Consider the following 12,268-nt stretch of genomic DNA (forward strand, 5'->3'; position numbering starts at 1 on the left):
GAGACCCCGGCGTTCCTTAAAAGTTTCAGGAATTTATCAGCAGAATATCAGTAATAGTGGACATCCATCCCTGACAGGCAGAACAGGCAGTTTTTCCACCACTACTGATCTTCCCTTGAAATACACAACTGCAGAGGCATGCTAGATGTATTCTAGGTGCAGCAACAGTTTTCCCGGGCGATAGTGAATTCCACCATGCTGTGTGAATTAGTGCTCTGTATTTAAACTGCTGTTATCTTAAGGTCATGTTTTTAGCTGCTTGATTTAATATGGGCTGGATCTAGACTTCCCATGAGTGGGATTTGGCATGGCCATATGCCCTGCTTTACAAAGGACAGCCCTCTGTTTGAAGGGCTGTCAGAGGACAGTCCTCCATTTGAATACAACCTCTAGTCTGGACGGCTTAAAAGTCCAAATCCAGCTTAAAGATAATGAACCGTAAGAAGGGAAAGCAGGGGCCTTGAAGTTGCCTATTAACAGTTAGCAGCACCTGGACAGCAGACTGAACAGCCCACAGGGCACCTGGTCACAATCTCCCCCCTCCCCATGGTGAGATTGTAGTTCTATTTAAATCATAGTAATCAATTCTAAATTTGCACCTATAAATTAGCATATGCAATTTTTTTATAAATCTGCATCCTCTTATTTGATGATGCATTTGGTGATGAGGCGGCAAAGAAATGTTGAAATAAATATAAATAGACAGGCATAGCCATCACTCTGTAGGAATGATTGCTCACCATAGAATGCATCCCAGAATCCTTTGTAACATGCAGTGGTAAAGAGGGTATTTCATAACCAGTGTGTCACTACAGAAAAGGCCTGTTCTCTGTTCCCTACTCAATGGATCTTGGTAGCAGAGGGACAGACCCAAAGAATTGTTTTACTAGAAGTTCTTATAGTATAGGTGGGCTTGTGTAGGATCAGGTGGTCCTTATTAGTATTAAGTTCCAGCAAAGCCTTTCCAAAGCAGAAATGTTTTAATTTGCCAGAGGAATGCCATTAGAGGGCTTCTCAGGTTAGTTTTTTCTGGCGATTGCTGGGGTATAAGCGCTACAACAGAGAAGGCCCAGCTCCTTGTTCTTATAGGTTTTGAGGAAAAGCAGGAATATGGAGATGGTGTAGGTCCTTTCATCCAGATGTCAGTGATCAGGGAGGCACATACAGGAGAAGGCAAAAAGAGTTTCCTGCAGATAGAAAGCTCAAAAACTACTGGGCATCTAACCAGCAGCATCTCCAAAGCTGGTAACTTAGCAACAAGCATGGTTCACCATGCTGGCTGGAGATGAAGGGAGTTGTGCTCCAACACATCTTGAGAGCATCAGGTTGGGGAAGGCTGCTCTAGGAATCACACACAACATTCTGAGACTGTTAAAGAAAGTCATGCCTCTCTGGTTCTTCTGCAACTGGTGAAACCACGGACATAGGCTGAGCAATACTGTACATCACACAGAAATTTCTTTAATGTAAGTGATTTATCACGAGAGACAGACGGACAGACTCCACAGTATCAGGTGTAATAGCGGTAGCCTCTATTTGATCAGGCAGATTTAAAGTGGTGTTCTTTACCTGGTAAGAATCTCTAGTCATTTGCAAAGTTCCACTATAATGTTTAAGGCTTGTTCTGGCCAAGTGACAGCTGGATCTAACTTGTACCCTTTGTCAGATACCACCATTCCCAAGTAGCTACACTTAGGGTGTTTCCAGATGGAGGGCTTCTAACGCTGCTAATAAAAAGGTATTTGGTCCTTAACAGATTTTCCATGGTAACAAAGAAGACAGAAGATGTGGGAAAACATGGGAGGGTTACAAATAGAAGATGCCATCTAGATCCCCCATAAAATTCCATGAATGAGGCAGGATGATGGTGCTATAGAAGCCTTGTCTGGAAGTACCCTTAAGCTCTGTGCAAATGTTCAGCAGTACGTGCATAGATCCCGAAGTGCATAAGTGCAATTCACATGATCTATACATTTTTTTTTGCAGTATACTGATCACATGAATTACAACATTGACTGTAGGCCTCAATGCTAACATTCTACAGCTATGTTGTGATTTCCGTATAACAAGGATTTTCTATGACAACTATTAAAATGAATGAGTCCCTCATATAATATTTACTTTTAAGCTACAGATCAGTCTTCCCTAACCTGATGCCCTCTGGATGTGTTGGACTATAACTCCCATAATTCTCAGCCAGCAATTTGTCATGCTGCCACAGATGCTTTAAACAATTTGAGATTCGTTGATTCTGAGATTCTTTCTGCATGTCATTCCAAGTTTTCAGGGCACACCATGATATTCTTTGAGACATTTGTGATTCTTTAAGTTATCAATTTGAGATTCTTTGGGTTTGAGATTATTTCCATATGTTTTTCCAGGTCTTCAGGGCACACCATGATATTTCAATATAATGTTTTTCTTTGCACGCAAAGGAACTATAAATTTTCTTGGTTTTAAATTAAAGCTAGAATGTGTATAATTTGGTCTCAAACTTCCACAATACAGATTTTTGGACACCTGAAAATAGTAAACGTTAGCAACTTTACATAAAGGGGCCTCTCTCTCTCTGCCTGCGCGCGCGCACACACACTAACTAACATAGTATCAGAATCTGTCACTCTGTAATTGTCAGTGACAGAACTGCACTGGTCTAACACTTCACAACATCAGGAGGTAAAGTAGGCTAACTAGCTTTCATGCTGACATCTCCTTCAGATCATTCCCACTACCACAGCGTATATTTATATCTAGGCAGGTAGAAATATCTCAATTCCACAGACAGTAAACATATGTAAAGGCTATGCTTTCGTTTTCTTTCCAGATTCACCACTCAAAATCCTCCCCTTCTTATAGCAGAAGGGTGTTTACCCAGCATCATTGGTAATCACAGCCTTGAATAACCAGAAGGCAAAACAGAGTGATACTTAAACAAAAGAAATATTTATTTAAGGGGCTGGGGCAAAACATGATTCAGGCTTATAGAAAAGTTCAAGAAATAAAAATAGTATTCTTCTAACACACTGATATAAAAGACCAGAATGTTTTTCACAATGAATTGGAAGAAACATGAGATACACGACTGAACTGAACAACAATATACAGTTTTAGACTAAAACATTTTTCTTTATCAGTTGGAAATCTCATCAGTGGAAAAGATAGAGCCAAGAAAAAGATCTAAGGATCTGGGCAATCACAGGATGTGTGACTGAGTGATTGATATGAGGCATCAATGCCATGCAGCTGCAAAAATGGCTACTGCAGTTGTTGGATATGTCAGGTACAGCATTCCTAGGAAGCCTAGGTAAATATAAATACGATTCTATAAAGCACTGTTAAGATCTTATTTGGAATACTGTGTTTAATTTGGACCATATATTCAACAAACAAAAATTTGGAGCAAGTAGAAGGGTACTCATTACTGAAATCATTGGTATAAAGCCAAACTGATATAAAATAAGCTGTCCTGTTTAGCCTGGAAAAAGGAGGCCTGGAAGATATACCATTTAATTCTACAAATATATCAGAAGTGGTAGTAGAGTAATAAATCTAAGCTGATAATTTAGAACAAGTCTTCCAGTTATTGAATATGTGATGTTCTAGTTTAGCCTCCCAATAACAAACTATAATTTCACTGGTTTCACAGCAGAGTTGGCACATTTGCAAAAACTGAAATATTTTGTAATGTTTTTCTTTTGATATTTCAATTATGTGCCCCACCACCACCACCACAAGTGTCAGGAAGATGCTTTCCCACATCCAAATTCTTGCGGGGTAGGGCTCCATTTGGCAAACAAGACATCACATAGCTAGAACTAGGTTGTTGCATGTAGTGAATATGGAAGTGGGGACTTTGTGGATGACTTCAGGGACTGATGGTTTGCTATGCTGGAATTCAGAAAGAATATGTCCCTAAGTCAGACTGTTTATGAATAGAGGGAGGAGGGGAAGGAGGAGGGGCGATATATTCCCATGTACTTTGTAACTTGTCACACTTGTTTCTGCCATCTGGAGCTATAGGCTCAACAGGTACCTTCTTATGGTGTACCTTGTTTCATTCCTTCTCTTCCTCCGGCATGTAATAGTATGGATTATGTTGGTTAATATTTGGGTGATGCATGCCTAGAACAGGAAGCTGAAATTTGTTGCCTTCTAGTCGTATGAGTTTAAGTTACAAAAGGAACTCTACACATCTACTGTTGAAGACACTCTCACATGGCACACTTCAGCCCATTTCCCTTTGCAGTGAAGGGGAGCAGGAGTGATATCACAGAAGAGGCGGAGCTTTGCATAATGGATCATTCACAAGCACCCACACGTACACAGTGTGGCAGCTGCTTCCCTGCAGTGCAATCTCATGCCGCTTGAGAGTGCGTGGGAATGAAGGAATCACTCACATAGGTCCAGCCAACAGGGGTTTTCCACCTGGATCATTTCACTGCATGATAATTAGCCATCGTTCTGATAGCTGGATGACAATTAGGTGGGATAATTCCTATGCAGGTATACTCTAGCAGTGAGGGACTGCATCGCACAGAAGCGGCTCCTAGGTCACTGTGAATGTTTATGAAAGAGCCCAATTTTTTAAAATTTATTTGATTTGTACCTTACCTTTCTACCAAGAAAAATGGTGCTCGGGGCTTTTATCAAACAGATAACACACTTGGGGTACAATCCTATTCAGATCAATGGACATTTTACCAGTGACTTGAATGGGATGTAGATTGCACCCTGTGATGGCATTTCAGTGCCAATGAGCCAGAGTCCTCCTGGCCCAGCATGCCATGCTGTTGACTGAGGAGTCATGGGTATGAGAGGGATGCCTCAAAAGTCTTGTGCCTGCTCTCCACAGGAGGGCCTCTTAAAGCAGAGAGTTATATTTTGAGTGAATGGTATGCGTGTTTTTTCATCTGTCCACCTTCTTTCTATTCATGCAGTACGTAAACAAACGTTGCTGGGAAGACACCTTTCCGGTGAGGCTCCCCTTCAATCCTGCCGCACTGTGAAAACAAACCAACCAACCAACAAACAACAAACAAACAAAAACAGAGGGTGAGGTCATTTTAACAGACAATAATTGTTTCAAATGTGCACAATGATCATGAGCCCTACAAAATACACATTTGCACAATGACAGCACTGGCACACTTACAGCCAGTGTGGCACAGTGGTTAGAATGTTGGACTGGCACTCAGGACACCTGGGTTCTAGTCCTTACTCAGCCATAAAGCTCACTGGGTGACTTCGGGCCAGTCACTGACTCTCAGCCTAATTTAATTCACGGGGTTATTGTGAGGATAAAATGGAGAGGAGGAGGGTCATGAATGCTGCCTTGGATTCCTTGCAAGAGGAAAAAAAAGATGGGGTACAGATGTAATCATAAATTATTGAAATAAATAAATACACTTCTGATCCCATCATTCTCCATGTGTGTGGATCAGGGAGGTGTGGGATGGGACAAGACACCTGCAACACATCTGCAGGCAGCAGCTAATGCTCTAGTGGCCTGGCAGGACCCAACACTGATGCCCACCCTGGGCACTCCTTTAGTTTGGCTTTTTTTTTTAGGCCTAGTACTCTGAGCAGTGTTGTGAAGCTGGGTCTAGCCGCCATTTTTATTTTTTCACAATGCCCCCAACGTAGCATTATTCTAGGGCATTGTGGGAAATTAAAATGGTGGTTGGGTGCATTGGGTTGTATCCATAGGAAGCTGCCTTACATTGAGCCAGACTCTTGGTCCTTCAAGCCCAGTATCATCAACACTGACTGGCAGCAGTTCTCCAAGGTTTCAGGCAGGAGTTTTTCCATACTTATCTGGAGATGCTGGTGATTGAAACTAGGACCTTCTGCAAGCAAAGTATGTGCTCTCCCACTGAGCTATGGCCCTTCCCTCTCCATGTCTGCCCTACAAAGAACTTTTCTACGCAAGGCATTTATTGTGCACTCATGATTCCTTACCTACAGTTGTTTACAGGCTCTTTAGGCAATGTTGTGATCCTTCAGATTCATGTCTGTTTTTTCAGAGTACTTTCCCATGTTGTTTTTAGAACAGGGAAAATCGGTATTGTTTTTCAAAGCACTGTTTCTCCTTGTGTATTTGAGCTATTCCTCTATAGCACAGCTCCACCCAGAGGTTATGTACCAGAAAAGTAGGAAAGGAAAAGCTAGTTGTGTAGAGCAGATCTCACTTCTGTGTCGAAACAGAAAGCAGATACAGCGATTAACAGCCCCCATGTAGAAAAGTTCTTAGAGTACAGCCATTGAAATGAATGAGACTTAAGTTAGGCTAACATTGGATACAACCCAGTACTGCAAAATGTAAATGGTAGCTAGACCCAGATGCTCAGTGCAGGGGCTGCTGTGTGGCACTGCCCATAAGTTCTGCCAAGTAAATCTGCCATGGCATGGCCCATCATCAAAGGATGGGCACACAGACAGAGGAGAGGACCCACTACAGGGCTTGTTGCTGGGGGCACCTTCAAACCTGGAGCCAGTCCTGTGGGATGGGATAACACATTTAGTGCAGAGATAAGGAATCCCCAGTAATCACCCAGGAGAAAGTTTAGACAGCCACTTACCCACCAACTGGAATCCTCCTGTCCATCTACTACAATGATCTCTCCTGCCCAGAAGGTTAGCTCATCTTCATGGTCTGCCTGACAGTCGTAAAGGGCTCTCACCCGACACAGAGAGGGCTTCCTCTGAAAATCAACACCAGTAAGCAATGTCAAGCTTGCAGACAGGGGAACGTTGTTCATGTGGAAGTGCTCAGTCACTAATACAAGCAGAAGCAGCAGCAAGCAAAAGGGAAATGCTCAGAACTGAAGGCGTGCTTGGATTTGAACTTTCGACCACTCTTGTCATGTGCCCTTGGCTAGCAAGCTAGCAAAGCTAAGGGTGTTTCTGCATTAAGCAAAACCCCCGCAAAACCCCACATCCTTTCCAGAGCTTCCTGCTTTCGGTTTTTTTGCGGGATTAGTTAGGGGCTCCTTTACATGGCAGCTACTGGACTGCCACCCTCCCTCCCTCCCTCCCTGGCATGTGCGCAAAGGAGCGGGGGGTGTCTTGTTTTCATAGCTCAACTTCTGTTGTACTGTGTTCTTGCAGCCCCCAGGAAACCTCTGACTTACTCCTGAGTAGACATAAAATGTAAGATTGTGCTGTAAGTCTGCAACCCTTGGCACACTTATGTGGGAGTAAGCTGCGTTGAACTCAATGGGACTTACTTCTGAGAAGGCATAAGATCGCCCTGTAAGTCTGCAACCCTCGGCACACTTACTTGGGAATAAGCCCCACTGAATGCAATAGGGTGCTCTGAAGTAACAGAGGACGTTGCTTCTGAGCTTGGTGGGGTGGGGGATCAGATGTGTCTCGCTTCGTTGCAGGGAGGCATTTTACTCTCTTCTCCCTCCAGCTGAGAAATGAAGAGGCAGGAGATGCAACTGGCAAGCAATTCTTGCCCTCGCTCCTGTCAAATCTCATCTTGACCCCCAACAACTGAAAACAAACGCCCACAGCAAGCAGACACAGCGGTTCCTTCTGCTATTGGAGAACTTCACATCATGGCCTGGAAAAAATACCACATTTTTTGCCTTTGGGGAAAATATGACAGGCTGGAGGAAATGGCGGGGGACACCCTGGAGGGTAACAGAGTCATCTAAAGAGCCTGCAAACATTCGAGAGACAGCCATCTAAATAGCAGGGTAAAAGCTCTGTGTGATGAACCCCTAAATGGTACATTTAAAGGCAATTGACATCAGTTTAATGAATGAAATCCCACTTGTATTGTGAAAGATATCTCTTCATGTGAGATGGGTCCATCACAAAATTAATCTTCCCACCTAAACCAGGTTAATGGCAACCATCAAGGGGAACAGGAAAACTACCTGATTGTTCTGGCACACTTAATGGGTTCTGATTCATGATATGCCCAGTGCAACGGTGGAAAGGAATTCACTATGAGGATATTGATTTCCATGCTGAAAGTAACGGACAGACCACCTTTCATTCCTCAGAAGCTTAATCTGATTACTGTTTTATATATTTTAAGACTCCATCTTGGGGCCTTTCTACAGTAGGAAGAGAGGTGGCTTAGGTCTGTGAATGGCAATGTTTAGCGAATGGCACACTAAAATAAATGGCACACTAAAATGGACTTAGTTAGGAAATACAAATCTAGACTAAGGACGCACCAAACGTCCCCTTGTTGGCAGTGGTGGTGGGACATCATCTAATGGTTCCAATGAGCGGGAAGAATCCCAGTGATTCTCTCTTGGGTGTTGGTTTGGCTCACAACGTGCCCCTGCTTCGTTCGTGGCAGCTGAAACGCAAACAGATGTGTCGAGTTGATTTGTGGATGCTTTTGGAGGATGACTCAAAAACAATGAGGAGTAATGCCTTCACAAAAGTTACCCTGATTTACTACTAATTATGCAATATGTTGTCCCCACACAATAGATCTCCTCCTTCAGAAGAGATAGCATTGGGGGGAAAACCTCACCTGCCTACTCTTCCCCTCAACCCACATTAAGTATAGCACCTGCTATGGCTAGTAGAATACCACACCACTGCTGCTGCGCTGAGGAAGAGGAAAGTTGCTCTCTAGTTATATGAAGTTCGTGCCACTCTTTGGGCTTTTCTACATGAAGCTTTTAACCTGCTTTTAACCTTTGCTGATGCTTCTGCTTCCAGAATTAAGATCAGATCCTTTACATATATGTTTTGTTCCAAGGTTTTCCTTTCGCTGCCTTTCTATATGTTCCATTACACAACCACTAGGTGGCACTGTGGTCTAGTGGAATTGCAGAAATACACAAGGGCTTCATGCTGCCATTCACTGATATAGCAGTCTTTTCTTGTTAGAAACCCCCCCACCCTAAAATGGTTGCAAAGCACAGGAGAGGCCCTAGAGGAGAAGTATGTCATTTAAAGCACCCAAAAATTATGGTGAGTGAGGAATCATGAGCACACAATAAAAGCCTTATGTAGAAAGGCTCACTGTTGACTGTAGAGTTCATACAGTGATAGAGGTATATTATTCATGTCTGGGAAAAAAGTGGAGAGGGAGAAAAGTTTTTCCCTCTCTCACAATACTAGAACCCAGGGTCATCTAATAGAGCTGAATGGTGGGAGATTCAGGACAGACAAAAGGAAGTACTTCTTCACACACTGCAAAAAAAAGTGGCATATTTAGAAAAGCGTATACAAAATCTGCACACAAAAGTGAGTACATTTCTGCGCACAAAAATATGTATTGGTTTTCATGCAAATTTCCAAAAACAAATTTGCAAACTGATATGGAAACGGGACAGAACAAACTTCATTTAGGAAAATGAGAAACAGAGCAGAATCAAACTTGACAAGCATGTCCATCTGTAGTTCACAGTGAAAGCATTCACGAGGGCATTTTTCCAGGAATGAAATGTTGCGATTTTGAGTGCTAGGAAAATATCATTTCAACATGAGTCCTACTCTGAAGAAAGATATGCAGATCCCCACCAACAATTGAGTAGCAGGTTTAGCAGAAACAGTCTTACCTTGCTGCCAGGACTGCATTGCTTCAGGGAGTCCAGAAGACTCAGAACTAAAGGAAATAATAGAGGGAGAGGAGGGCAAGAAGGGTTCATTCATCTTGAAGAATCCTACATTTCCTATTGGAAATGTTTGAACAACAGTTGCCACCTAGACACTCACACCACCTGACTTGTGAGCAGAAGGCAGTTGCAGTGTGAATAAGTATTCTGTCCAATGTAGGTTTTACTATGTTTTACATTCACATTACCAACCAGTTGGCACAAGAATGGATTTCAGCCTCATGTGTGAAAACACCTGTTCTGTGCTTTTGAACAGGATGTACAGACCCCATTTCAAAACGCAGCAGGGCAGTCAGCTCTGCATCACAGACACACATGCTGTTACCTCAAACTTCTAGGAGAGGCTCCTTCTGGAGAGCAGCGTCTTGGAAGTGAGAAAGATCTGGTGTCTAATAGGAGACAGAGACAAATGTACGTCTTTGTTTCTAAGCAAGGATCAGACCAGATTACTATATCTAAAAGCTCATGAAGAAACCATCCTTTTGGTGAGTTGAAGACATAGTAAAGCCACTGTGAGTTAAGTTTCCTGCTTGCCATAATGGTTAGTTTTGCCAATGTTTTGCCAAGTCTCTGACACGCACTTGTCCAGAATACATCTCACAACCTCTTGAAAATCTTTCAAAATGTGGATCAAGCCAGGAAGCATTTAAATGATCATCTTAACATGTTGTCGTATTAACAAATCAGTCACTGCAGTATTAAAAGCCTACATGGTAGCTTCACAACATCACTGCCATGTCACAACAGTCATGTGAATTAGACTTAACGGGACTGACTGAACTCTGCATTCAGGATACATGTGCTTCATTCCCAGTATCTATCTCCAAATGCAGAGGCATCAGGTCTTCATGTCATGTAAGTGCAGGTTATTTGCTATCACGCAAGAAGGGGCTTCATACATACTACCTCTCTATTCTGGGTTATTTGGAAATGCTACTGAGAGATGATGATGCTATCTGTTGCATAAAGGAGATTCAGATATACAGTGACTCAGTGTATGGAATAAGAGAGCCATATGGCCGATACACATGGCCATTTTAAAGACAATACTTACTGTGCTAAAGTCGTCCTGAAGTGGCATTTTCAGGGACTTCTAGCATGGCAAACTGAATTCGTGAATGGTCAGACAAGTGGAAGTTGCAATTCACCACATCCTGGCTCAACTCACTTTTTGCAGGCTTGAAAGATGTGGTGACTCACATATTCAATATGTCTCAGACCTATGATGCCAAAATCCCACTAGATGCTCAACCTTCACCAAATAACCATCAAGTTAAAAAAAAAGGTTGTGTGAAATGGTCCAGGAGGTGGAAAAGAAAGACATACACTGAAGGGAAGGGTAAATCTATGGGTTTCCAGCAATAGAAGAACACAGGAAGAGTCAAGCTAGATCAGACCAAAGGCTTATCTAGTCCAGTATTCTGTCCTGAATGCAGTGCACAGTCAGTCACATTAGATTTCATTTATATGACCATTTTGACATGGCAGTGATGTTGTGAAGCTCCCACAAGTTGGCTTTTATTGCTGCAGTGACTGAATTTGTGAATATTCCAACATGTTGAGATAGTCATTTAAATTCTTCCTGATACTGAAGGTAATATATAGCCATCAAGACTTGTAGGCATTGATAGCCTCATCCTGCATGAATTTGTCTAATCTCATTTTTAAGCCATCCAAGTTGGTGGTCATCACTACATCTTCTAGTAGTGAATTCTATAGTTTGCCTATACATTGTGTGAAGAAATACTTCCTTTTATCTGTCCTGAATCTCCCACCAATCAGCTTCATGGCATGACCCCAAGTTTGATTATTATGAGAGAGGGAAAAACATTTTCTGCCTATCCACTTTCTCTACACTGTGCACAGATCTGTAACATATGCACCCTTACTTGCCTTTTTTCTAAGCTAAAAAGCTGCAAACATTTAGCCTTTCCTCATAGGGAAGTTGCTCCAACTCTTTGATAATTTCAGTTGCCCTTTTCTGCACCTTCTCCAGCTCTATAGTATCCTTTGAATCATAACTTTATGCAATATTCCAAGTGTGGTCGCACCACAGATATGTATAAAGGCACCATGATATTGACAATACACTTTCAGTTGCTTTTCTATTGACCTCATATACCCAGAGTGGTGTTTTCAGATTTCAAAACAATGGCATCCTGGTGCAGTTTTTCCCAGTGATGAATAAGAAGGGTTAAAGTCCCTGCTGGATTTCTCCTTCATATGACTACTTGGAACTCAGACATTATCACAGCATTTTCATGTAATTTTCCTAGCATAGTAGGATTTCTATATGTACAATATGTGAAATATTTACAATATATGAAGTCCACAAAGCACTATGTTAAGGTCCTTCCTACACAACCAATTTGTGTGTGTGTGTGAAATAAAAGTGCATTTGTTTCTCCTGTGTAGGGATGTATGGCTTTTGTAAAATCTGCTCCATCTGCATTTTGTGGATTGTCAGGTGCCTTTCGTTCTATCGTCTGTTCATTGACAGAATCAGATTTTTTCCCATTTCCGGAATTTTTGCAAATTTGACTTGTGAAAATATGCAAATTTGCACTTGTGAAAATCTGCCAATCCCCTCTCCCCTGCACAAAACTTCCCCCAAAGGGAGGATTTTCATGCTTTAGCCTATGGGGGAAATGCACATTTTCAGCTGGTGTTTTTTT

General features: G+C 42.2%; 1 protein-coding gene across 4 annotated transcripts in view; it reads right to left on the bottom strand.

The window, feature by feature from the left end:
* Positions 1 to 2,921: 2,921 nt before the first annotated feature.
* The window catches only part of LOC146348667 (arf-GAP with SH3 domain, ANK repeat and PH domain-containing protein 1-like), a 69,539-nt gene continuing 60,192 nt past the window's right edge, over positions 2,922 to 12,268 (bottom strand). For 3 of the 4 annotated variants that reach the window (XM_084853711.1, XM_084853712.1, XM_084853714.1), the window contains 4 exons: positions 9,919 to 9,982; positions 9,537 to 9,583; positions 8,193 to 8,320; positions 6,260 to 6,701 (listed from right to left, as the gene is read on the bottom strand). In XM_084853711.1, the coding sequence (XP_084709837.1) occupies positions 6,330 to 6,701; positions 8,193 to 8,320; positions 9,537 to 9,583; positions 9,919 to 9,982 (611 nt within the window). In that variant the 3' untranslated portion in view covers positions 6,260 to 6,329. Of the gene's footprint in view, positions 5,001 to 6,259; positions 6,702 to 8,192; positions 8,321 to 9,536; positions 9,584 to 9,918; positions 9,983 to 12,268 lie in introns of those variants that run through there. The other variant, XM_084853713.1, reaches the window with a different exon arrangement.

The sequence above is a fragment of the Heloderma suspectum genome, chromosome 4, assembly GCF_057233095.1.
Source record: "Heloderma suspectum isolate Gila_16-S chromosome 4, 16-S_ref, whole genome shotgun sequence".
NCBI lineage: Eukaryota > Metazoa > Chordata > Lepidosauria > Squamata > Helodermatidae > Heloderma > Heloderma suspectum.